The sequence below is a fragment of the Gambusia affinis genome, linkage group LG20 (assembly GCF_019740435.1).
Source record: "Gambusia affinis linkage group LG20, SWU_Gaff_1.0, whole genome shotgun sequence".
NCBI lineage: Eukaryota > Metazoa > Chordata > Actinopteri > Cyprinodontiformes > Poeciliidae > Gambusia > Gambusia affinis.
In genome coordinates this window covers 23,301,132-23,327,338 of record NC_057887.1, presented here as the reverse complement: position 1 = coordinate 23,327,338, position 26,207 = coordinate 23,301,132, and the positions used below count along the sequence as shown (strand labels likewise).

General features: G+C 42.3%; 2 protein-coding genes across 8 annotated transcripts; one reads left to right on the top strand and one right to left on the bottom strand.

The window, feature by feature from the left end:
• Positions 1-443: 443 nt before the first annotated feature.
• On the top strand, positions 444-25,895 carry LOC122822804 (katanin-interacting protein). Of its 7 annotated transcripts, XR_006369230.1 has the most exons (31): positions 444-541; positions 958-1,058; positions 2,506-2,594; positions 3,130-3,290; positions 3,585-3,700; positions 4,967-5,068; positions 5,198-5,332; positions 5,442-5,679; positions 6,290-6,415; positions 6,598-6,752; positions 7,772-7,878; positions 7,946-8,024; positions 8,101-8,316; positions 9,088-9,225; positions 10,148-10,808; positions 11,184-11,948; positions 12,059-12,267; positions 12,347-12,425; positions 12,816-12,993; positions 13,598-13,763; positions 14,633-14,799; positions 14,874-14,938; positions 16,322-16,432; positions 16,883-17,022; positions 17,269-17,370; positions 17,459-17,619; positions 18,624-18,650; positions 19,066-19,151; positions 20,237-20,360; positions 25,299-25,380; positions 25,468-25,894. XR_006369230.1 is itself a non-coding variant. In XM_044101743.1 (29 exons), the coding sequence occupies exons 2-29, from the start codon at positions 1,047-1,049 to the stop codon at positions 20,293-20,295; spliced, it is 4,647 nt and encodes a 1,548-aa protein (XP_043957678.1). In that variant the 5' UTR covers positions 444-541; positions 958-1,046; the 3' UTR covers positions 20,296-23,272. The 7 variants fall into 7 exon arrangements, 4 of the variants coding, with proteins under 4 accessions (XP_043957678.1, XP_043957677.1, XP_043957679.1 ...); XR_006369229.1 differs by having other exon boundaries at positions 25,299-25,895; XR_006369228.1 differs by lacking the exons at positions 25,299-25,380; positions 25,468-25,894 and adding an exon at positions 24,061-24,190.
• Positions 23,419-25,145, bottom strand: LOC122822806 (cytochrome c oxidase subunit 6B1). Its single transcript, XM_044101746.1, has 4 exons — positions 24,798-25,145; positions 24,104-24,209; positions 23,857-23,957; positions 23,419-23,654 (listed from the first exon to the last, which is right to left on the bottom strand). The coding sequence occupies exons 2-4, from the start codon at positions 24,207-24,209 to the stop codon at positions 23,601-23,603; spliced, it is 261 nt and encodes an 86-aa protein (XP_043957681.1). The 5' UTR covers positions 24,798-25,145; the 3' UTR covers positions 23,419-23,600.
• Positions 25,896-26,207: the final 312 nt, after the last annotated feature.

Genomic DNA, 26,207 nt, shown 5'->3' with positions numbered 1-26,207 from the left:
CGGATGGATGGATGGATGGATGGACGGACGGACGGATGGATAGATGAATGGACGGACGGATGGATGGATAGATGGATAGATGGATGGACGGACGGATGGATGGATAGATGGATAGATGGATGGACGGACGGATGGATGGATAGATGGATAGATGGATGGACGGACGGATGGATGGATAGATGGATGGACGGACGGATGGATGGATGGATGGATGGACGGACGGATGGATGGATGGATAGATGGATGGACGGACGGATGGATGGATGGATGGATGGACGGACGGACGGATGAAACGCAATCAGATGATGTAGAGGTGTGCAGCATCCACCCATTCATCCATCTGTGTTTCATCCATCCATAGATATTAACTTTGTTACAGCTGGCGCCGGGAGGGTCGGTGGGCGTGTCCAACGCTGATGCGGCTCCTCTGATTGGCTGAAATCTCTCCTGGTAACCGATCAACACACGAGACGTTAAAAAAATAAATAAATAAATAAACTCTGTATTCATTTGACGGATAAAGTTAGGCTTTCTATATCCTGTAAGTACTTCTATGTTTATCACAGCGGAAACATTAAAGTTTTATTTGGGTTTTTATGAACATTTAGAGCTGTTGGGTGTTAAACCCCTCAGCCGTTCAGGTTGTTATTAGCTGCAGCGCTAGCTGCTTGCTAACAGGTTTTAACCTCGCCTGTCAGATTTAAGGTGTAATAAATGAAACCCGGTGAACAAAAAGAAAAAAGCTTGGTTGTATTTGTAAATAAATCAGGTGTTATTCATGGTGAAAACGCGTCATGAGCCGCCAGCTGTGAGGAAAATGCTCGTTCAGGGTCGGGCTGACCAGCTGTGTTGATGCTAGCGAAGCAGCATCGATGCCTCCCACATCAAACCGTTAAATTCAGGTTCAGGGCTCCTGTCGTGGTTCACCGTGGGGTTTTATTCTGTGTCCTCCTGCAGGGAGAACCAGACTGAGCTCCGGTTATTACAGAAACCTCCATGGTCTCCGGCTGGCAGGATGCGGGATCCTCCAGCAGCTGCAGGACACCATGGATAACCAGGTGACTGTTGGCCTGATTTTAGATTATTGCTCCTCATTCTCTGTGATCCAACCAGGGATCAATGCACTGATGCAGGCCTTGGTATCTGTTCTCTATCACTAACACCTAATTTCTATCTTTTGCTCTCTCCGCTTTGCTCCTGACGCTTCAGATGCTGTAACTATTAGCCTAATAGAAACGGAGTAAGACCTTTGATTTATTTCCATTGTCATGTGTTATGGTTGTCAGAATCACAGAGCATGGGTTTCAGGTGGTGTTAAATATTATTTAGGAATAAGGTATTAATACACCTTTAACATGTTGGAACAGGGCCGGCCCAATTCAATGCAGGTTAAGCGGCTGCTTAGGGCCTCCACACCACCAGGGGCCCCCCAAGAGCACTGGTGTAGCATGATAAAATAAATGTATACATGTTAACAATAACATTGAATCATACAAACTAAGTGTGATTATACATGGAAGGACAATTTCCACATTGTTCTTATAGTTGTTATACAAATAATAGTTTATTTCTTCCTGTTGATGGCAGTTTCAATTTTTTTCTGTAAACTTAGAGTTTATCAGCTGATGTTACTTTCAAATATTGAAAGTAACATCAATATTTGAAAGTAATATTTGAAAGTAAGTAAGAAATTAAGTGGGACACTTAAATACCACTCTGCATTTCAAAATTCAGATAATTATGTCTTTAGTTTGCTACTCCTGTAAGGTTGAAATTAAAATCCATGATAGCACTGAGATGATGTAAGCTAAGTACAAATGATGCTAATGATGGCAGGTTTGTTGCACACACCGAGGGGCTCAGGAATGATAAGGCATCTGATGCTGACATGCTGGCTTTTGGGCCCCAAAAAGGCTTGGGCCGGCCCTGACAGAAAATAATTACCTGCCACACTTTCTGGTTTTAATTTGTTATGAAAAATTATAGACTGAGTATCATTTTCCTTCATTTTCACAGCTGTGCTTTAATGCACTAAATCTGAACCAAGTCCCTCCAGGTTTGGCTGTAATGTGATAAAAACGTCGATACTTCTGGAAGCTGCTGATGCTGATTTGTGATGGTTTAGTGTTTTTTTCTGGGTTCGCCACAGGAAGCAGCTTTAACCTCAACGCATCATGACTGATGTTTGTGTTTTGGTGTGATTCAGCACTTCCTGCTTTCTTTCATTTCTTTTACCTTAAATTAATGCTTCTGTTTTGATGTTGCTGACCCGTCTGCATGCATGAATGTTTCTAAATATCCAGCACATCAAAATAACCAAATTAAAGCCATAAAACTTTAAGGTTTTAGTGCTTTAACACATTATTTCTGCTCTTCCTGTCAGATTTCTTTCTGTAATCATCATCCAGTCATTCAGTCTGTAGATAATGTTCTCCACAGATCTGTATGAATATGAATGAGTGAATTAGGGTGAATGTTTCCTCCGTTGTGTTTCTGTGGTTAAAGGGGAGGAAATCGTGCCGACAGGCGGAGCTGGTCTCTGCTGCAGATGAAACTCTGGATGAATATTTAATCGGCCTCCAGCAGAAAAACAGGTGAAGTTTGACTGAAGGTCGGTTTGGATTTCACTCTGATGCTCGACTTCCTGACTGTCGGCGCCGCCGGGTCGTTTCTTCTCTTAGGAACGACGCATGAATGTGAACGTATGAAAATACAGCAGCTAGGAAAAGTTTCCTCCAGAAAAAAAATATCTGTCTGTCTACCCAGGAGTTTTCTTTATAAAATATGAATCTTAAATAATTTTTAGCATATAATAAATTATTTATAAATGTGATTTCCTTTAAATTTATATTTTATTTTAATGAATTATTCAGATTTTTTATATTACTATCCATGAATGCTTCATCAAGGTTCTGCTACAGAATCATGTTGGATTATTTTCAGAGCCAGAATTTCATTTAATTAATTATGTAAATTTTAAGGTGATAAAAAGTGTAACTCACTTAATCACCTTTTCTGTTTGTTTTTACACACAAAAGATCAAAACTGGAACCTTAATCAGCCTGATGGTTGAAGAACAGATTTAAAGATTTAAACTATAACCTAAAGTTGATGTTATTTTCTGAGCAGAGCTCTGCGGCGCCTCAGGGTGAAAGGTCAGCGGGAGGTGGAGCTGGAGCGGCTGGAGGAAGGCTTTTCCATTTACTTTAATGGAGCGAACGCCGAGTCCAGTCGGAGGAACAGCAAGGCTTCCAGAACCGCCTGCTCTCTGCCGGACCAGAGGGCCGCCGGTATGCAGTTAAAAACCGACTGCTGTCGTTTTTAGTTTGGGTCGGTAGATTAACCCGAATCATTTCTGTTTGTTTTAAAGCTTGCTTTAGTTTCTGACGTTTACACACAGCTCCTGGGGTCAAACGGTTTGGGTTTCCTTCCAACAGTTCTGACAGCTGCCCGGTTCTGAGCGGCCCAGTGAATCAACGATAGTGACAGCTTTTATTTCCTTCTGCTCCTGACCGCCGTCTGCATGAGCGATGCTGTTTCCTGTTCTCTGTGGATGAAGTCGCTCCTCTCTGACTCGCCTGCAGACGTCTGCTGGAGCGCCCAGCAGCTAGCCGAGCACAGCGGGATTCTGGGATCCGAGACGAGCCGGAAGAGGAGTCAGACGGCGCCGGAACGCATCCGCAGGAAGGAATGGGTTCAGGTACGAACCGAGGTTCTACAGTTAACTAAAACCAACCAGATAACCAAGACGGAAAAAGAGAAATCATTTCTGTAAACTGAAATAAATAAAAACTGTAACTAAATGTATGTTTATAAAACTAAAACTGTAGATGTGATATTGTTTGTTTTTTGTTTATGAATCTATTGATTAGCCTTTCAAACTGATGTGAAATCAGTAATTAACGTCATTTGTTGGCGTTAATTACGTACTCCTCACTCTGACGCTAAACGACGAAGTTTGGAGGAAACTTCAGTCAGCTGGTTGTTCAACAACAATTAACATGTTTCTTTAAAATGGTATCTTCTGTTGAGCATTCGTTAATTAATTGAGGTAATCAGCATGAAAACGATCAAACTATTTTAACTCTGGTGCAAAACCCAAAACCCAGAGACAGAATAGAGGAGCCAAAACCTTTCTGGCCAAGAATTTACTAAAGTAAGATAAAAACAGTATTTGGTGAGAAACTGATCAAAACATCCAGCATTTAATATTTAAACATTACATCATCAGACGGACTAAAAATATTAAATTATGTGGAAATTTCAGTGTTTTAAAGACAAAAAGTGAAAATTATCACAAAATAAGAAAATCAGGCAGAAGAAACTTTTTTTCACATCAGTTTCTTTCAAAAAAAAAAAAAAACAACTTATGAAACTTTAATAAAACTGCAGGTGTGTTTCTGGTGAATATTTAATTAAAATAAAATATTTTAGTTTAATAAGGAAAATGAAGCTTTTTCTTCATTCAGTGAAGTTACAGAAACTTTACTCAAGTAAAAATAGCAACAATAATAAAATGACTGTAATAAAACTAGAAAATACCTTTTTAGTTTTAAATGTGGCTGGTTTTTGTCCTGGACTGCACAGTGGTGCAGTTGGTAGAGCTGCTGCCTTGCAGCAAGAAGGTCCTGGGTTCGATTCCCGGCCCGGGGTCTTTCTGCATGGAGTTTGCATGTTCTCCCTGTGCATGGTGGGTTCTCTCCGGGTTCTCCGGCTTCCTCCCACAGTCCAAAAACATGACTGTCAGGTTAATTGGTTTCTCTAAATTCTCCCTAGGTGTGTGTGTGTGTGTGTGAATGGTTGTATGTCTCTGTGTTGCCCTGCGACAGACTGGCGACCTGGAGAGGAACCAGCAACCCTCCTGACCCCATTAGGGTAGAAGGGTGAACAGAAAATGGATGGATGGATGGATGGAGGGATGGTTTCTGTCCGGCTGTGTTCAGACGTTCATCTCCTCTTCCTGCAGGAATCTGTTGAGATCCGGACGGAGGACGGCCTGAGAGTGAAGCTCTCCCCTGATTTACGTTACTCTGAGGATTTCGAGCCGTATGAAAGCGTGGACATGGAGGTAGAGGGGAGATTCCCTGTGACGCCGTCGTGTTTTATTTAGAGGAAGGGCCGCGCCTGAGATGCAACTGTCTCTCCTAATTAGTGTCTCTATCTCCTCCATTTTCCCGTCTTTCTTCCATCGCTGCAGAGCTCCGGCCGGCGCTCGCCATGTAGAGATTCCTCCAAGCTTCAGCGCTCCTTCAGCTGCAGGCCGGAGGTCCAGGGCGGCCCGGCCGACCCGGAGCACAGCGAGAAGGTTCTCCTCAGCCTGGAGGAGGTGAAGGTGAGGAACCGTCTGAATGTGCTTTGTGTTTTCAGACAGTTCAGCTGCAGCGCTGCTCGGGTGCATGCTAGATAGTTCGATGTTTGGCCAAACGTCTGCGGTTGTGAAGCAGGTTTTGCGGCGGAGCCTGGAGGTCAGCATGCGGCGGAGCAGCAGAGGCTCAGCGGGGGAGGAGTCGGACGAGGAGTGGATCGAGGAGCAGATAGAGAGGGAGGAGAGCACCGAGAGCCTGGATGAGCTCGGCCTGCCGCTCTCCAAATCCTCCAACAGCTCAAGGAAGAGCGAACCCAGCAGTCCGTTCGACCCCGCCGACCTCATTGTTCTGGACTTTGGACCCTCGCATAAAGGTAGCTGCAGCTTAGAGGAACCGACGGCTGGGACCAGACTGGGTCCATAATGGGTCCATAATGGGTTCTAATGAGGCTTTAGAGATGATCCTTTCATTTCCAGGTTGAGGAATCGTTCAACAGAAACCTGAAGTGATTTTTGAAAACAAGAACCGACTCATCGGTGTGACGGAGAATTAGATCCAGGCTAGAAAAAATGAATTTAAATTATGAGAATAAATAAATTAAACTTGTGAGAAAAACGTCTTAACAGAATAAATTAATATTACAGTGAAAAAGTAAAAATAATGTGAAGCAAAAGTCAAAATACAAAAGAAAATGCAAAAAGTCATAATACAGAATAAAGTAACATATGAGAAAATAAGAGAAAAATGTTGCAGCAATGTGAGAATAAAGAGTAATAATAGGAGATAAACAGTTTATCTGGTTAACCTCTGATCCTTCAGATTATTGTAACTTTTTGCCTCTTGGGAAAAAAAACTGAATCATAAAATCCCAAACTGTGAACCTTCATGACCATAATGAAACTCTTCAGGTGTTGGATTACCAGTAGCAGTTTGTTTTAGGTGGAAATTAGTGATGCTTATTCTGAAACATTTTCCTCCTGTAGGGCGTAGGGTTGAGCGCTCTCTGTCTGCGAGGAGGAGAGAAAGCAGCGACTCGTTGGTTCCCACCAGGCCGCTGTTGGTGAAGAGCAAAACGTTAGACAGGCCGCCTTCCAGCTGGGACGGACAGAGTGAGAGTTTTAATATGAGGCTTACATTTAAACTCTGTTGTTCCTGTTGTTCATTTTGATTTTATATATATTATTAACACTTTTGGAGCTTTTGTGCGATGCTGCCGTTCTATTCCATTATAAAATGTGGAGGTAAAGTTTAGATAACTTTGCATCAACAGCTTGTTTGTTTTGTGTTTCAGGGCCGAGGAGTCGTGCAGAGCGGCCGCTGTCAGCAGCCAGGAAGGCTTCAGCTGAGGAGCCAGACCCAGCTCAGGTTTTCTGCAGCGTCCGGGACGCCATGCAGAGAGAGAACTGCAGCCCTGGGCAGAGAGCCGGCGCCTGCAGCCGCAGCACGGTCCGACACACACACTGACACACACTGACACACACACACACTGAAACAAACACAGCAGGGCGTCGCTGGGCGTCAACCTTCCACCCTTTGAATAGAAACTATGGACGCACGTTGTTGATCAGTAAGTGAATATAAAGTTGACAGATCTTATTAATTGACTAATGATTAATTAATTGATAGGCGGTAATTTTCTATTTCCATAACTAATGGCTGAGACACAAACCTCTAAGGTTCCTGAATAGAAAAATGAAAGATTGTAATATATGAAAAAGGTAAATCCCTGTAAACACAGAGATGTTCACACAGACTGTTGTTGCTCTTAAAGGAAAGTTAAAACTCTTCTCCATGAAAAGCATAAACTTAATACAGTCCTAAAAATGAACTCTGCATCGTGTTAATGTTTTCTGTCATCTTATCCTCACCTTCCTTCACATCAGTAACATTTGGACGAGACGTTAACGGAGCTCCGTCATGAATGAAGGAGTTTATATTCACAAACAGAACAGCATGAAGTTGTTTTTTAACCCACACCGGACTTTAGACCGTTTCTCTTTCCCGTCCGCCATTTTTGTTTCAGTCTCTGGCTCCGCTCAGGATGACCAGCGGCGCCCTCTGCTGGATGGCGTCCAAGCAGACGTTTTTACGTAGTTTGTCGTTTGGAGCTAAATTTAGTGTTTTTTCATTATATACAAAAAAATATATATAAAGTACACAATTACAGCAAGGAAAAATAAAATAAAACCTACCCAACAAAGAAGTAACTATCGTCACCTAACGTTATAAGATATGCAACCAAAAACACCAATGTCAGGAGTTATGGAAAAGTGATTTACAAAACATTACTCAAGTAAATTAATTGGGTAAATGTAACTGTTTAGTACCCAGCTCTAGACTCCCAGCTAGCAGATGGAGCTAATTTTAAGCTAATAAACCGTTAATCAATAATTAATCATCCATGCAGTGATTTATCAGAATGTTGCGTAGGAAGTGGCGTCCTGCTGACCTCTCCTCTCCTCCAGGTTGAGGGTCATCAGGAGGTCAATGACGTGAAGCCCCCTGGTGGTCATGGGAAGGATGAGAGCGGCGTCTCCGTGGCGATGCAGAGGATCACCCTGCTGGACCCCAGGTCCGTCTCACGCCGCTGGCGTCCTGCGGGGCGCCGAGCCCAGCCTGACCTCTGTGATTCTGTGCAGGCAGCAGCAGAGGCTCCTAAAGGCCCTGGAGCAGCTGGAAGCAGAACCCGACCAGAACCCAGAGCTCTCCAAGCTGCCGGTGAGTCAGCGGCACACGCTGCCGGACCGGAACCGGTCCACTCTGCCTGATGTGACCAGCTCTGTCGGCGTTGCAGAGAGAGCCGCCGCCGCCGCCAGCAGACGTTCCCCCTGCGCTGTACGTTACCATGGAGATCCTGTCCAACTGGGGCAACGCGCTGCAGGTCGGCCTGACGGAGCTGCAGTTCTTCTGCCGCAGAAACAGGAAGCTGTTCGTGTCGCCGCACGACATCGACATCAGGAACGCCGACCACCCGGGGAACCTGGCGGCGCTGGTCAACGGGAAGGTCAAGGTGGGTCCGTTCTGGCTGCTAAAATCTATAGAGCTGTGAGTCGAACCTTCACTTTTCCTGTCAGGAAACGTTCAAATGTTTGGGGTGTGAACTGAAACACAAAGAGGCAAAAATATAAAATCATTTAATGTAGATTTATTATCGTGTAAAAACTCAACCGGAGAAAAGAGCAGCTTCAGTTTCCTCAGTTTATTAGACAAAACTATATATAATAATAATAGTAATAACGCTACTTAAATATAATCAATATTTAGATTACATTTATTATAATCAATGTAATATTAATAATAGTCGTAGTAATATTAAAATTAAATGATTATTAAGTTTAACAATTATTTACATTAATCTAACATGATAACTATAACAAAATAAATATAATTATTATCATTAAAAATAATTTTTATTTAGATTAATAATATTAAGTACGTTATTATATTTGATATAAAAATAATTTAGATGGACTTGAACATAATAAATATGATGGTGTTGATAATTATTATTAGATGTGAAAATTATTTTTGATTACATTTAATAATAGTAATAATAAATATGTCAATGATAATAAAATATGTTTATTATTTATTGTTATTAAACATAATAATTATTTTTATTTAATTTTAAAAGTTGTGATAATTATTAAAATATTATTGTCTTTAGCGGTGCTATCAATTGTAACGATGTTAACAACAGTTATATTTAAATGGATTGTTTTGTAAAATCAGCTGATTTGTTCTTGTTCCTGTTTTTTTTCTCCTGTTGCTGGTTGGTCAGACCACCAGGGGGCGCCACATGTGGACGTGTCCCTTCCACCCGCCCATCCAGCTCTACTTCATCATCAGGAACACCGAGCGCGCTCTGGACTTCGGCATCTCCTCCATTAAAATCTGGAACTACAACAGAAGCCTAACCGTACGCAAGCATAAGTACTCCTCCGTCCCATCAGAACCGACCCGGTTCACAGATTTCCTGTTGAACTGCTGGCGGCCGACCCGGTTTAGCTGCGTCGCGTCGGTTCAGCCCCAGCAGTGGCTGGTGGAGCTGCCAGTCAGTCTGGATGTGGGGCAGAGTGGGATTAGCTCAGAGGATTAGCCTAGCGTTTGGTTCTGCTGTTCTTAGAACCGTTAAAATTACGTTGATGGAGCTTCTCAGATGCACCCAGAACCACCATGTGAGGTAAGACCGTTCAGACTGAAGGGAGTTTCTGGAGGTCGAGTGCAGATTGGGTTCAGCGGATCTGGAGTCGCTCTGACTGCTGCTGCAAAGCTGCAGTTAGCAGCAGTTAGCAGCAGTTAGCAGGAGATACTGCAGCCACAAACCTTAAAGGATTTTATCTGGATAAACACCAAGATGACGTGGAGCAGAGAGCCATCAAATTATTTATAAACAAATCTGAAAAGTGTGGTGTGCACTTTCTACTTAACCACAACCTACCTGTCGATACTTTAGATCAGAGGTGTTCAAACTTTTTGTCCCAAAAATGTCACATTTTAACTTCACTTTATGCTCCTCTGGCTGCAGCTGCAGCTTCGCCCAACCGATTAATCGATTATCAGAATAAATTATCAGTCAGAAAAGAAAAAAGATTTTTTGTTAACTTTATTTATACCATACTAAAGAAATAATTCAGTTATATAAAAATAAGAAAAACATTTTATTGCATAAAGTGCAATAAAATGTTTTCCTTTACTGATGATTTAAGAACTGTCACTATTCCAATAATCAAGTATTACGATTAATCGATTGCTTAACCAGTTGACCCCCGTTTCATTAATCGATTAATCATGAATAATGGATCAATCTGTTGGCCGTTTCTCTGCCGTTTGTCCTGCAGGACCTGGACGTCGGCGCGCGCCACGTCCGTCTGTACCTGAACAGCGAGCTGGTGTTTGACGGCGAGCTGGAGAAAGGCTGCGGGAACCAGGTCTTCGACTACGGCTCCACCGTCGACCTGAAGGCCTTCCTGTTGCCCAGCGCCGGGCCCGCGGGGCGCCACCTGCAGGCCGGGGAGGGCGGCGGCACGCAGCAGCACCGTGCGGTTCTGCCCGACCCGACGGACAGGACTATGTTAGACGCGCCGCTCCCGCCCATCGCCGCTCGCCGTCCGTCTGCCCAGAGGAGCGGCTTGGACCGGTCCGCCTCCGCGGATCAGGCGGCGCCCATGCAGCTGACGGTCACCACCCAGCCGTCCGCCTGCCGGGTCGCTCCCCAGTGGCTGCAGCCGCCGAACCGGGCCGCTCCAGAGGGCTGTGAGGCCGGCAGGGAACGGCCCCGCTGGCTGGTACCGCAGCTCTCCATGGAAACCAAGCCTTCCTCCTCCTCTTCCTCCTCCATGCTGCCCTGTAACCCCGGCCGCGTGTGCAGAGGGGCGGACGGGCTGATGAACGGCGGGCAGCGCTCCCTGGACCCGAGCTGCGACCTGCTGGAGGAGCGGCCCGTCAGCGGGCGCCGCAGCTCCTTCAGGCAGACGAAGGAGCAGCGCCACCTAGTGGCCGGTAGGAACTCCTGCTTACAGACTGGCGGGTTTTCTGCTTCTGTGCATAAAAACACATTTATTACAAAAGCAGATACACACACTTTTAAAGGGACAGTGTGTGTAAAATCAACTTGTTTTTTCCTCATCAGAAACAAACTGCAGCTTTGCTTTGATAACCATTCAGCTGTTGAAACAGGCAGGGGCCCGATGTCAGGAGTTAAATCAGAAAGTTAATGTCTTCTAAGGCACATTTGATGTTTTTAGCGTTTTACTGAAGGTAACAGCTTTAAAATGGCCGCCATGCAGGAAAACAGCACCGCCCCTTAACGTTGTGAACAAGGAAGGCAGTTCCAGACGTTCCACCTCAGTCTGTGATGTTTTATCTGCTCCTCAGATGAGCCTATGTCTCTGGTCGGCGCTGCCCGGCAGTCCGGTTCCGGCCCGTCCCGTTGCCACAGCCGGCAGGACGACTCCCTGATGGAGTCCTGGGACTCCCTCACCAAGTTCAACCAGTTCCAGCGCGGCCGCATCTCCAACATGGCCTTCGAAGGCGACGTCTTCGACGAGTTCCTCCAGCGCCGGGGTCGCGGGCCCCCCACGCTCCCCGTGACCCCCGCCACGACCCCCAGAACTCCCCCGTCCTCCATCAGCGCGGCGCCGCAGAGCGACGGCCCGGACGACGACCCAGCCGCGGAGCGAGACGACGACTTTGAGATCCCGGTTCTGCCTCAGGGTCAGCGGCTGGTTCTCAACATCCGGTCCACCTGGGGCGACCGCCATTACGTGGGCCTCAACGGCCTGGAGGTGTTCAGCGCCAGCGGCGAGCCGCTGCGCCCTGCCGCCATCAGCGCCGACCCACCGGACATCAACGTGCTTCCGGCATACGGCAAAGACCCGCGCGTGGCGGCCAACCTGGTGGACGGCGTGAACCGCACGCAGGACGACATGCACCTGTGGCTGGCGCCGTTCACGCCGGGCCGCCGCCACTCCGTCTTCCTGGACTTCGCCGCTCCGCAGCAGATCGCCATGATCCGGGTCTGGAACTACAACAAGTCGCGCATCCACTCGTTCCGCGGCGCCAGGGAGGTGGAGATGCTGCTGGACGGCCGCTGCATCTTCAGGGGCGAGATCGCCAAGGCGTCGGGAACGCTGTCCGGAGGTACGAGAGCGACAGCGAAGAGTCACCAACCATCAGGACCATCTGCTAACATGCTAGCATGCTAACCGGGTCGGTACCGTCCCGTTTCCTCCCCTCCGCTGCCGTTTCAGACCTGGACCAGTTCGGGGACACCATCCTCTTCACCACAGATGACGCCATCTTGGAGGCCATGTCTCGCTACGACGAGACGTTTCTGGGCGGAGACGAGCGACCCGACGGGTCGGCGTGTGAGGAAGAGCTGCAGCGGCCGCGGACCGCCGACGGAGAGGGGGACGAGCGACCTTTCACCCAGGCCGGGTTCAGAGAGGAAGACCTGGCAGTGAGTACGACCTTCATCACCAAACAGACCCGTTTCCTCTCCGTTCTGTTTTCATTGATGTGTTTTAATGTTTTATTAGCTGAAGCTTCAGCTCAGCGCCGCGGTGAACCAACCAGAGGAAAACATGCAGAACGTTCCTGGGATCTTCTCTGGGAAATGTGAGTCCTCTGATCATTTCATCATCATCATCATCATCATCATCATCATTATCATCATCATCACAAACTCTGGAGCCATTTAGAGCTGGACGACTTTTCTTAAAATGTGTGGTAAAAGTGGTGATTCATGGCACTTTTGGGTTTCTATATTCTAGCTTGAATGTTTCAGAGCTTTTGCTAGAACAAGTGAAGCGTGAGCGCCATGGAAGTAAAGTCCAGTGCTGAACTTTGACCTGCATGTAGAAGCTAACCCTCAGGACGTGTTTGTACTTCCTGCTGTGATGTTTGTACTTCCTGCTGTGATGTTTGTACTTCCTGCTGTGATGTTTGTACTTCCTGCTGTGATGTTTGTACTTCCTGCTGTGATGTTTGTACTTCCTGCTGCTCCAGGCCTCAGACTGGAGATGACGGCGACGTGGGGCGATTCCCACTACATGGGCCTGACGGGGCTGGAGGTGGTGGGGAAGGACGGGGAGAGTTTACCTCTGGACCTCGCCATGATGGCGGCGTCGCCGCGCGACCTCAACGACCTGCCAGAGTACCAAAACGACTCTCGCACCCTTGATAAGTACGTCAATCAAATCTGTAGCGACAGACGCGTTTCTGTTTAGTTCTTTTTGTGAAGAATCGCTTTAGAAAAGGAAAAATTCAAAATAACTTCCTCAGTTTCCCCAAAATGTTTTTAAGCTTGTAAAAAATAAATGATGCGATAAAGGAGAGACTTTCCTCTCCAGTCGTGGTTCTGAGCTCAGGATGGACAATATGACTGAAATCCAAGAGTCTCATAACAGTCGATATTGATAATTATTGATTGGTTTTTTGTTTTAAACATCTGAAATGCAACCAAACTGGCATTTCCTGTTTTCTGCACATTTTGATGGGTTGGTTAGTTAGTTAGTTAGTTAGTTAGTTAGTTAGCTAGTTAGTTAGTTAGTTAGTTAGTTAGTTAGTTAGTTAGTTAGTTAGTTAGTTGCTCTAAACCAGCAGATGGAAACACAATAAATTAACTTTTTCTATTTTGGAATATTTTAAAAGTTTGCTCAAAATTCACCAGAGTCAGATGGAAACCAGAAGTGAGACAAACGGGTCAGCGCCATTGGGGCCGGTGCCGTTCTGGTTATTTGGGTCTGTGCTGTTCGGGTCCAGGCGTCATCGTGTCCTCTCCCTGTCAGGCTCATCGACGGCCATAACATCACCTCTGACGACCTCCACATGTGGCTGATTCCTTTCTCCGCCGGAGAGTCTCACACCCTGAGCGTCGCCTTCAGCAGGCAGCAAGCCGTCGCCGGGCTGCGCATCTGGAACTACAACAAGTCGTCTGAGGACTCCTACAGAGGGGTGAGAGGCGCTTTCTGCTGCACTGATGGACACCGCTGGTGTCCAAAGTGTGGCTCGGGGGCCATTTATGGCCCATTGACTGACTCTGTGTGGCCCGGCAGAACAGATGTTTGATGCAGATCGAGATTTTCTTTTTTTATTTGCTTTATTTAGAGCAAAATTTTTACTGAGGAAAATATTAAGTGCAACACAATGTTAATTTTATTTAAAGGCACTTTTAAAAACAGGTTAAAACTGCACAAGACAACAACACAATAGAATCAAATGACAAAGAAAAAATAAAAATAAAACATCACAACAGAAAAGTTTCAGTTTCAGGCCTGAATTCAAATGCCAACAAATAAAAATAAGTTTTAAGAAGCTTTTTAAAATGACCCAACTGGGAGATCTGACCTGGAAATCTGGAGTTTATTTATAGGACACAAAATATTTGTTTTAACAAACTAAAAACAAGTTTCTGTGTAATTCATAATCAATAGGATCACATTTATCAGCTCACCTGTACTTGGAAACAGATTTTAGAAAAACCAAATCTGTTTTATTTTTGTTATTAAACTTCACATGATGCAGCAAACATTTTTAAAGAGAGAGAGAAACACAAAACCCTGTTAGTGTGAGAATAAGCAGAAAGTTTTTTGGATCTGCAGTGATTTAAAACTTCTTATCCTTCAGAAAAGAAAAACTGAAAATCCATTTAATTAAAAATAGTTCATGCTGTATTTATTGTTGAGGATGAAACTATCAGCTTGAAGTAGACGGGTGTCAGTAAACCTGCAGTCTGGTACCGAATGGTTCTGTCCGGACCATCCGGACCAATCGGATCTCTGATGGATCTGGTAACCTGATGCGTCTGATTGTTCCTGATTCAGGTGAAAGTCCTTCATCTGTTTTTGGACGAGGTGGCCATCTCCCCGCCGGACGGGTTCCTGGTCCGGAAAGGACCGGGTAACTGCCACTTCGACTTCGCCCAGGAGATTCTGTTTGTGGATTACCTGCAGCCTCCGGCCGACGGCTGGAGCCACGACGACGCCCAGAGGCACGCAGCACAGCGCTCGCCAGAGCGAGGCAAACCGAAACATCGACTCATTTCTGGTTTTGGTTGATTTTCAGAGGCGGTTCGAAGAGGCCGGAGCAGCCCAGCATGGACTACGAAGCTCCCATCATGCCTTGTGGCTGTATCCTTCCTGGAAACCAGGATCTCACTCATAGTTCAAAACACAAACTTCATTTTTAACTTTAGCATCTGATGCTAACAGTTTGTGTTGCTAGCATCACAAAAGCTGCTAGCTGCAGGTTTATCCATGGAAGATCCTTTATGTTCAGTCTGAGTTTAAACACATACAGATGAAATAAAATCTCCCTAAAGAGGAAAATGAATTCATCTTTAACAAACACGTTTTTGCTTTTAATTTAATTAAAACTCATAAAATAAAAAATCAATAAAAATATAGAAAAAGAAAAACATCGACCGACAACTTTAGGATACTATTTTCAAGATCTGGTTTCTACAGGAATTTGGCTATTTTTGCTCATTTCAATAAAATATTGTGTTTTACTTTAATGGTGAGCAGCTAAAAATGAAAAAATAAAATAGTTTGTGATATTAATGTGTTTATACTTGTTTATATTTACGAAAATGCTTGTTTAATTGGGAAAGAAAACTGGTTTCTGTAAGGAAACTGGAGGTACTGGGCTCTCTGGACCAGATTGATCAGACCCGCTGGACTTTAACTGATCAATACTCAGTAAGTGGATTCAGTGAAGCCCAGCTGATCCAGAACCGGCAGCACTTCGACCGGCCGGAAACATTCAACCATCGCTTTATTTATTACTGGTGTTTGGATTTAAACTTCAGCAGAGCTGGAGGTGATGATGGAAGGTTTTCTGTTTTCAGATTCTGTACAGTCACAGCAAATTCACAACATAAGACAAACAATATTCTATTACTATTAATAAAATAATTTACTCAGACTAAAAGAAAAACAGCTGAGCAGGAGAATTTAAAGGAACAATGAAACGGTGGCTGGCAGGTGCAAAATGTGCTGCAGAAACAAACGTAAAAAAACAAACAAAAGATGCAAAACAGACAACATGTCGCAAAAGAAGCAATTAATGGTTAATTTAAAATAACAATGAGCGCCATGATTAATGTATATTAAAGAGCAGTTTTGTTTTGTTCCATCATTAAACCAATTGTTTGGTTTTTTTTTATTCGTTTTTTTGGTTCTTTTTTTTTTTTTTACAAAATTTAAATGTGTCTGAGAATGAACTTCCATCTAATGCAGCATAACAGATTCCCTGAAAATGGTCTCAAAACAACATTATTGTTTATCGCAATAATTACTTTATTGTTCTGCTAAATTTAATGAGACGGGCCAAACCACCGGAAACTGAAGAAGGAAAACTATTTTTGTTTTGTTTGTTTTAATAAACCAATTTCAGCTAAAATAATCCGCAGCTACTGATGTTATTTTATCTTTAGTTTGGGAATTTGCAGCCCGGATGAACTGCTGCGGTTCGGTCCGGTTCTGTATTTTCTTTGACTCTTTGTCATCCAGTCATCTTCCAGCTGCAGCTGCTGACCACCTGGGGAGACCCGTACTACATCGGCCTGAACGGACTGGAGTTCTACAACCAGAACCACCAGCAGATCCACCTCACAGACAACAGTATCCTTTCCTGTGACGTCACGTCTTCAAACTGCTCGCCGACCAAAGACATGAATACGACGACTTGTCAACACTGCGACAGCTGAGTAACAAGTTCATAAAAAACTTTTACTTAAAAAATAGCGGGAGAGGAAGGTCAGTTGTGCTAAATTAATTTTGACACAGTCAGTTGCTATGGCAACGGGTCTGTGTTGCCGACGCAGAAAGCGTGTAAAAGGATGATACGATCTTCAACGGTGTTTCGGTGTTATTTTCTCATTAGCCTCGGTTCCGGTGAGGCTGCGGATGGAAACGAGTATCCTCCAGCGGTGAGCGAAACGGGACGTTCTCCAACCACAAATATGAATGGATTTTATCCTGATGTGTCCTCTGACTGACCAGCTCAGAGTAGTGTTGTTATGGGCTCTGCTGAACTTGTCTCATTGATCCCTGACGTTGCGTCTGCGCCAGACATCGCAGCTTTTCCCGACAGCGTGAACGTCCTGGACAGCGTGAGCGGCGACGTCCGGACTCCCGATAAACTGATCGACGGTGTTAACGACACGCAGGACGGCAGGCACATGTGGTTGGCCCCGGTTCTCCCAGGAACGGTGAGGAAATCCATTCAGACCAAAACCACCAGATAAACCGAGAACATGCAGGAGAAACCACAAGTTTACATACACCTGTTGTCCTCACGGGCTGACCTTAAATCACACTCCAGGGTTAATGAATAAAACGTCACTTTCTGTTTTTATGACAGAAATCACTCTGAGCTGCCTTGTTACTGAAATGTGCTATAAAAACGGACCGGGCTGATTGTATGTAAACTTGTGGTCTGTGTGTTTTCCCTGCAGGTGAACCGTGTTTACGTGATCTTCGATCAGCCGGTGACCGTGTCCATGATCAAGCTGTGGAACTACTCCAAGACGCCTCAGAGGGGCGTCAAAGAGTTCGGGGTCAGTAGCTCTGCATCTGCTGCAGGGTGTGTTTAGTTTCCTGCTCACAGCTGTGTGTGTGTGTGTGTGTGTGTGTGTGTGTGTGCAGCTGCTGGTGGACGACCTCCTGGTCTATAACGGCGTCCTGGACTGCGTGAGCCAGGCCGCCAGAGGCATCCTGCCGACCTGTGACCCCGTGGTGCCGTACCACACCGTCCTGTTCACCGACGACGCCTACGTGGCGCAGCGCGAGAGGAGCACCGTCATCAGGTGGCTGATCCACACACAGGAGCTTCCACAAGCTCAAATATATTCATACACCCCCGCTAACACCGAGAGCAGCGCCCGGTACGACCCACAGAACCGTTCGAGCCTCCAGACTGGATAAAACGTGATTCTTTGAAACAAAACGGATTCTTTTTATAATTCGTACAAGAATTTTAGATTTTGAAATAAAAGAACTGGAGCTGCAACTAATGACTCTTTTAGTAACAGACTATCTAGAGTTTTTTCCAACAATCAGTTTTTCTGATGATTAAGCAATTAATTCAATAATCATCTGCTGAGTTTTCATTAAATCATTTAAACCATTTTTCACAATAATATAAATGCATTGAAAGTTTCAAATTGCCAATAATTAAATTACTTTTGGAATAAGCAAATAATGAACAATAGTGAATGCATGAACATTTATAGCTAATTATCTACTAATTATTAATTAATATTACTAAATGGGCAGGAAAAGATTCTTAGGATAAATTTTACAGAATTTGAAGCAGGTGAAGCTCAAACCGCCGCAGTTTTTTATTTTAAATGTAAGATGTTTATAGGTTTGTACAGTTTTGACTAATTACTGCTCTGTGTGTTGTCATAATTATATTATTCAAGTACTACAACAATAGATCAAATCTGCTCTTAACTGCTTAATTAAACTTAACTAAAGTTACGTTAGTCAACAGGGATCAAAAAACTTTGAGAATAAATGTTTTTGTTTTCTAATTGCAGAAAATAAAAATTATTTACCCTCTTTGAAAAAAATTAACTGCATGTATTTCTTTTAAAAAGCCAAACCTAGAAATAAAAATGTTTGGTAAAAAATGGCTACGTTATGTTATTTTATCAAACTAATTCATGTTTAGTTTAAGATTTCCAGAGCTCAAATCTTCCACGTCACACCAGATAAGACACTTTTCATAAGTTATTGATAGATTACAAAATACATTCGATTAAACTCCAGTAATTTGGTTATTTTTAATAATTTTTCTCTCCTTCAGCCCCCGAAGCAGCAGACACAACCAACGGTAAGTATTAAAGCCCTGAAGGCTTTGTGTGAGCGCCCCCCAGTGGTCACTCCCTGTACTGCAGCGCCCCCAGTGGTCACTCCCTGTACTGCAGCGCCCCCAGTGGTCACTCCCTGTACTGCAGCGCCCCCAGTGGTCACTCCCTGTAATGCAGCGCCCCCAGTGGTGATTCCCTGTAATGCAGCGCCCCCAGTGGTGATTCCCTGTAATGCAGCGCCCCCAGTGGTCACTCCCTGTAATGCAGCGCCCCCAGTGGTCACTCCCTGTAATGCAGCGCCCCCAGTGGTCACTCCCTGTAATGCAGCGCCCCCAGTGGTCACTCCCTGTAATGCAGCGCCCCCAGTGGTCACTCCCAGTCTCTGCTGCTCCTGTCCACTGGTCTGGCTGAATAAATGTGTTAACTTGTGTGTTGCAGCAACCATGTGGAGGACCAGGATGTGAAGATGACCAATGAGAATCAGATCGTTCATCACAACAAGAAGAAGCAGACAGCTGATCCTGGTGATTCACCAAAACTGATCAATTAATAATTCATGAACTAATGCTGGGCGATTCATTGAATTTTTGATTTTTGAAGATGTAATTTTTGGAAAATCAGGATTTTTTTCCACCATTGAACTCCTTTGGTTTTCATAACTCAGAGGACAACCAGGGCGGCCATCTTTTTTAAATTTGGATTCTGGTTAAATTTATCACAGAATATTAGGACCAAGCTAAGATTTTATTATTTTATATTTATAAGGAAAAAGTCAGAATATTTGAAGAAATTATGTAATAAGACGAGAATAAAGTTCTACAACAATAAGGTCATTAATGCAAGAATAAAGTGTATTATGTTACTAAAACAAAGTTTTAGTGTTATTAGAAAAAAAACATCACAATAAAGTTGAAATAAATAGTTATAAATAATAAATAGTTAAATTAACACAATAATAAAGTCACACAGTAAAATCATATTGTTGTAAGAAAGTTGTAAGAATATGAGCATAAACTCAAGACATGAGAAACAAGTTGTTATACGAGAATGAAGTTTTAATACTATTATAATAAAGTTATAATATTACAAAAAGTCATAATATTAGTAGAATCAGATAAATTTAATGAGAATTCCTCCATGAAAATTAAAAACTAAAAAGAGGAATACAGAGCATGTTGTGAAGTTTTACTCAGAAATTTGTTGTAAGAATAATAAAATATTGAATCTTTTAACACATCAGCATCAAATTATTATCAGTAACAGAATTTTAAATGATCAAACTCCTGAGTTTATTTGAAAGTATCACCAACTGATCTAGATCCTGATAACTTCTAATTAAAACATCTCATAAAGATGTTCTTCTGGTAAAACTGTGTCTTTATTCTGCTAATATTATCTCCATTTCCTCATAACAAAATAAAAATGATTGTAGTCTGGCCCTGATACTCCATCATACAGCCAAAATAAACCACTTTTTGATCATATTGTCTGTCATTGATAGTGTCTTTAAAAAAATAATCAGATCTGGTACGAAAAAATTCATAGATTTTATTCTGATATTTAGAAAGCTACATTTTATCCTGATCTTCTTCTTTCCGTTTCCTTTTAGCTCTCCGGCCCAAAACCTGCATGACTGACGGCGCTAAACACGGGAAGAGGCGGTTCTGACCACAAACATGGAGTTTTATCTGAGCCGCGGCGACGTGGAGACCTCGCCTTTCCTCCACAGTCTGGTGAGCAACTGAACAAACTGCGGCGCTCGGACGCTGGGCTCAGATTTCTGCTTTCTGGTTGAATTTCTCCTCCATGTTTGGCTGTGAAAACTGACATTAACCCTCCAGCAGGGGGCGCCTCACTCCGTTTACAGTGCCTATTACTGAACCCGTCTGCTGCTGCTGCTGCATATTTAATGCAACTTTCAGCATGTAAATATCTCCCTATGAGCCAAACCATTAGCTTATAGCGCCATTAGCATGAAAATACCAGTTATGATGCTAGTTTAGAAAAAACATTTTGATTTATAACCGTGGCTTGAGTAATTAAAACCTTCTAAATTTGTCACTAGTTCAAAGAAAAAGCTGAAATTATGCAAAGTGTGTGTGTATAGCAAACATCGATTGATTAATTAAATAAAATCTTTATTTATTTCTCCGCTTTGCATCAGATCTTCATTATAAGTGACCTTCCTAACTGTGTGGATTCAGTGCAGCTTCAGCGTTTTTCTGTTGGATTTTTCTCTAAATACGTAACTTGATATGCAAATACTATCGACTTACCTCAAATCCAAACATACAGCGTTAAAAACATTACAAATATGGATTCATCACAGCTAAACGCTGTACTTCATTAAATGCACTGCAAAAACACAAAATGTTACCAAGTACTGTTCAGTTTCTAGGGCAAATATTTTAGTTCATTTGAATAAGACAAAACTAATTTACAAGTAATAAAATCTGCCTGTGGAACTAAAACTCATTAATAACTCATAAATACAAATATTTTATGTAATAACTTAGAAAAATAATGAAAAAAGGAGCAAAGAGAAGCATAAACTTATCATTTCTGCCCCCAATTCACATAAAATAAAATTAACTACTCAACTCATATTTAAAATAAACAAAAAATATGCAACAAACCTCAGCTTCTTCACCACAGCTTCATCCGAATAATTTTCAACTTTACCTGAAATGCAGATTTAATTGTTGCACCTGTCAAGATTATACTATAAATATTTAAAACAAATATTATTGACTCTAAACAAGCTCTATATGTTCCTGGAAAGTTACTTGTAAGTTATTTTTGGACTTATTTTACGTGTAGTAAAGTATTTGCACCAGACACAAGAAGAATAGACTTGGTAAGATTTGTGTTTTTGCAGTGTATTCACCCTGACAGAATCAGCTGAAAACGGCTTTAATTTCCTCGCTGGGCCAGAAGTTTACATACGGCACGCTCATCCTGGGCTGGAGTTCGGTTTCCAGGCGGCCTGATCATGAAAACGTGACTTCAGCTTGTCGTGAAAACAAGATTTAGATTCACAGTTTGGAGTTTTTATTTAAAACACACATTTTTGCTGAAGCGTTTGCCCACGTTTTGTTGCCGTCGGCAACCTTCTGGTTCAGTTACTGGTGGATATTTGAGCAGAGTCCTTAAATATTGAGTGAATTCAGGAACAAACCAGAAACGGCCAAGCTCTTCTGATTAAATCAGGGGTGTCCAAAGCGTGGCCCGGGGGCCGTTTTTGGCCCTTCAAATGATTTTATTTGGCCGCCGACGTCAAGTCAAAAACAGCCAATAAAATAAAAAACAATTGGAGGTTGTCTTTTTTATGTTTTGGATCTTTAGTGCACTGTAAAAACATAAAACCTTACCAAATATTGTTGTCTAGTTGTAAGTGAAATAATATTCAGTGGAGCTGGAACTTTTTTTAATCAGTACTAATTATTTACTGAAAACAAGCTGATGTATCTTGCTGAAAATGTACTTCCAAGTAAATACACTTGAAATAAGAAAACTAAGATTTGTACTAGAAACCAAATATACTTGGTACAATTTAGTTTTTGCAGTGTAATAAACAGATTTCATAGACATTTTGTTTTTTGTGCAGGTAAAATAAAACAAAAAGTCACATTAAACTCCATTTTGCTTTTTTTGAATGAATTTTGTGGCCCTCTGGTTGTTTTAAATTTGCCAGTTTTGACCCCAGGACAAAAGGTTTGGACACCACTGGGTTAACTGGAAGAAACGGTAAAACCAGTAAAAAAAAAACGAGTAAAAATTTCAGCCGTTTTGCGTTTAAGAGAAGTGTGTCTGTATTTGTGACTCTGTGGATTAAATTCAAATGTTTGCCGGTGTGAGCATGAAAACTGTTCATATTCATAAATATTCTCCTTCCTTCTGGGACTCACTGTGCAGGAAATGCAGTTTTATGGTTTTCAATGTCCAACATCAACATTAATCCTTCTCTGTATATTAATTGTGGTTATGGTTGTATATTTGACTTTTAGTGTTTTTAAATATTTATTTTTTTAATCTTTATTATGTGTATTCGGTGTAGGTTTATTTAAATGAATAAAATGTTAAAATTATTAAGGTTTTTTGATGAATTATGATTTATTTCTACATTACAGACATAACTTTTACATCCAAAGAACTGTTCTTCTCCCAACTGAGCTAAATAAACTAATTTTACTAAGTTTGTTAATTTTGAAAATGTAAAAAAAACAAAAAGAAAAAATATTTTCCAACCGGACGAGAAAATTTTACCTAAAAACAATTAGAGGTACTTTTTATTTTCATGCTGTTGTGGAAATTAAATCTATTTATTCCCTGAAAATAACTAAAACCTGTATTTTTTCATTAAGAACCATTTTCCCCATCAGTCCAGCTCAATGAAACTAATTTGGATCAATTAATGTCACCTGACCTGAAACGTATGTCATCCTTTTTAAAGAATACATTTTTAGCAAAAATGTCCATGAAATGTTAATTATAGTGAAAATAATGCAAAAAAAAGAAGAAAAAAGCCGTTTCCAACCAGGCGACAAGCGAATTTTATCTAAAAACTATTTCTGGTATTTTTATTTACATTTAAAAGTATTTTATTGATCTCAAAGGGAAATTAAATTTCATTCTAGTGTTTTGTTGTGAAAATTCAATGGATTTATTTCCTGAAAAATGACTAAAATCTGCATTTATTCATAATATGTATGTTCAAAAACATAATTAGTTTTAAGAGCCATTGTGCATTGGTGCCGTTATTAGAGGGAAAGCACTCAGTAGACACTGGAAGTCCATCAATATCCTGAGACATTTTAATGCAGAATCTGCAGTACATTTAATGGTTTTTGTAAGGAATGACCATTCGGTTTCAGTTTGCTGCTGAGCAGAGTGGTCGTAGTGGAAAGATGACGACCAGGCGTCGCTTTTACAAACATTCAGCTAACAGCGTTACATCCTCAGAGCCGGCAGCCTCAGATCTTCCCTGGAAACGTCCCGTCGTCTCTCTGCCCATCCCATTTCTCAATCTGAAAGGTCAAAGTTCACAGGAAAACAATTAGAAGGATTTTCATCCACTCTGATATTTACTGACATTTCCAGGCGAAATTCAGCACATCTGACCAAACATGGCGGCTCATTAAGATGCTCAGACAGTCTGTCTTCAGGAATACAATATTGATTTTATTTTTAAAAAGTAAAGTTATTAGTGAAAGTATTGAATCTATTTACCCAGCCAATGGGGCACAGGGATTTGTAGACCCTCCTGTACCACTCACAGGGGGTGGTGTCTACTCCTTTAGCATTCAGAGCTTTCTGGCAGCGGTGATAGTCTGGAATCAGAGAAAATGGAGAAAAAAAATCTAAATTTACACATTTTAAAATCATCCTGACAGAAAATAAACCGACTTTAAGCTGAACTTATTGCTTCCTCAGGTAAACTAGCCAGTTGTGCTGTGGCCTTGAGGAGTATCCTTACCCAGGTAGTTGGACCAGCAGTTCCTCGTCTGGTTCTGGTTCGGGAATCGGGCATCAAAGGGAGCGGTTCGGTACTGGTCCAGTTTGGTCTTAATGTCTTCAGCCATCTTTAATAATCATCAATAAAACAGTCAATATCAATGAAAACTGACTCACTGCTGTACCTTCATTTAGCCACCGGCAGTGCCGTAGACACTTTATGTAGTCCTTTATGTGAACTACATAAAAGAAAAATTGCCTCGGTTCTGTTCCTGAATGTTCGCACTGAAAGCCCGGTTCTGGTAACGCAGGGGATTATTTTCGGGGTGTCGCATGCGGCACCGGGAGTTGTGTTCACCAATGCGGCGTTGAGCTCCGGTTCCTCCTTCACGGAAAAAACCGAAACCAGCTGGTTGCTTAGCCTCCATATATTGTGACTTAAACGACATTCCTGCCCTACTCCTCCAGGGCGCAGAGGTATTTCCTCTCTGCTAAAGGAGCGTTTTTTCCGCATAACCAGGTTCAGCTTGTCGGTGTATTTTTTATTTTATTTTATATGTTACTGTTGGCGTTCATTAAACGTCGTTGTAAACAGCCTGGAGATCAAATAATGTTCAACACCGGCAGCTAAGGTGGTTCCCCGCCTGAAACACACTCCAGCCCTTTTTTAGGAAGCCCGTTTAAACGCTTAGAGACGCCATGAAGGTGAAAATTACCTTTTTAGATGCGGCGAGAGCTCAGAGTCTTTACAGCGGACGGTTCGGTGCGCGTGCTTCCTCACTGATGGGCAAAGAGCGCGAAGCGCGTGCGCTCAGGTTCGGAGAAACGTATCCGTGCAGCCCTGTTATGATATTATGGCGGACTGCTCAGGTCACATTGAAATGACAAACGGAGAGAGTCTGAAGTTTAGACTTCCTGTATGCAGGACCGAGGACGGGAGAGGAGATCCCGGAGAGCCTTAACCCCCTATCAAGGAGCAGGAGGAAGGTTTTATTGTGTTTAAAGTAGTGTCCAACAGAAAAACATTAAGTTGAATAAAGCGGAAGTACTTTCTCATACAGTTACTGGTAATTAAAAACAGAAGTTTTTAGGAGAAAACGTGTTTCGTTTGGCATTCAGCCTATAGAAATTCATTGTAATCAAAGGGGGACACGTCGTGCGGAAGTGCAGAAAACTCCGTGTTTACTGGATCTTTGACATTTTGCACATGTTGGCAGGGCGCTGTTCGAGTGAAATTACTGGTGTAATGTACACGCGCTCGTTGGGATGAGCAGACTGCGGGATATTTTCCACACCAAGGTCAGAATAAAACAGAAAATAAAACTCTGGAGTAACACACTCGGTACTGAACGTGTCATGTCTGTTTTGGTTGTGTTCTCACTATAGCGTCGGAGCGTTTCTACGTCTGTACGTCAGTCTGTACGTGTGACACACCCCTCTGCCGACATGTAAGCCGCGCAGGCGCTTTGTCTTCGGAACGAGGACTGGAGTTTTCTTTACGACCTTCTGGCTTTTGTGTCCGTCTGTTAGGTTTTCTATATGAAGATGTGAACGACAGAGCTGCCCGGTTTCTTGCTTTTTATTTTTGATAATCGCTGAACTGACATTTTTAAATATTTTACATTACCCGAATATTTATAGTTTTAACAACTTTTGATGAAGTTAAGATGCCTCAACTGTCAGATGAGTCTCATTTCTTAAAGATAAATCACAAAAACCAGATGCTCTGGGAGCAATTCAGACATTTTCTTAAGTTTCATATATGAAGCTTATTGTACATAGATAGGGCCATTATAAGTAGAAAAAAATAGATACATTTCTGCAAAAAGAAAAAAACTCAGAAATTTTGAAATTTATCTCAAATTTTGTAGAAAAAAAATTTGCAGGAAAAATCTCAGAAATTTTTTAGAAGAATCTTAGACTGAGATTATTTATATATATATATATATATATATATATATATATATATATATATATATATATATATATATATATATATATATATATATATATATATATATATATATATATATATATATATATATACAATCTTTATTGCAGACAGGTCAACAAAGAAAACATCTGAAACTGTTAAAAACACACGAAAAAGTTACATCCAATCACAT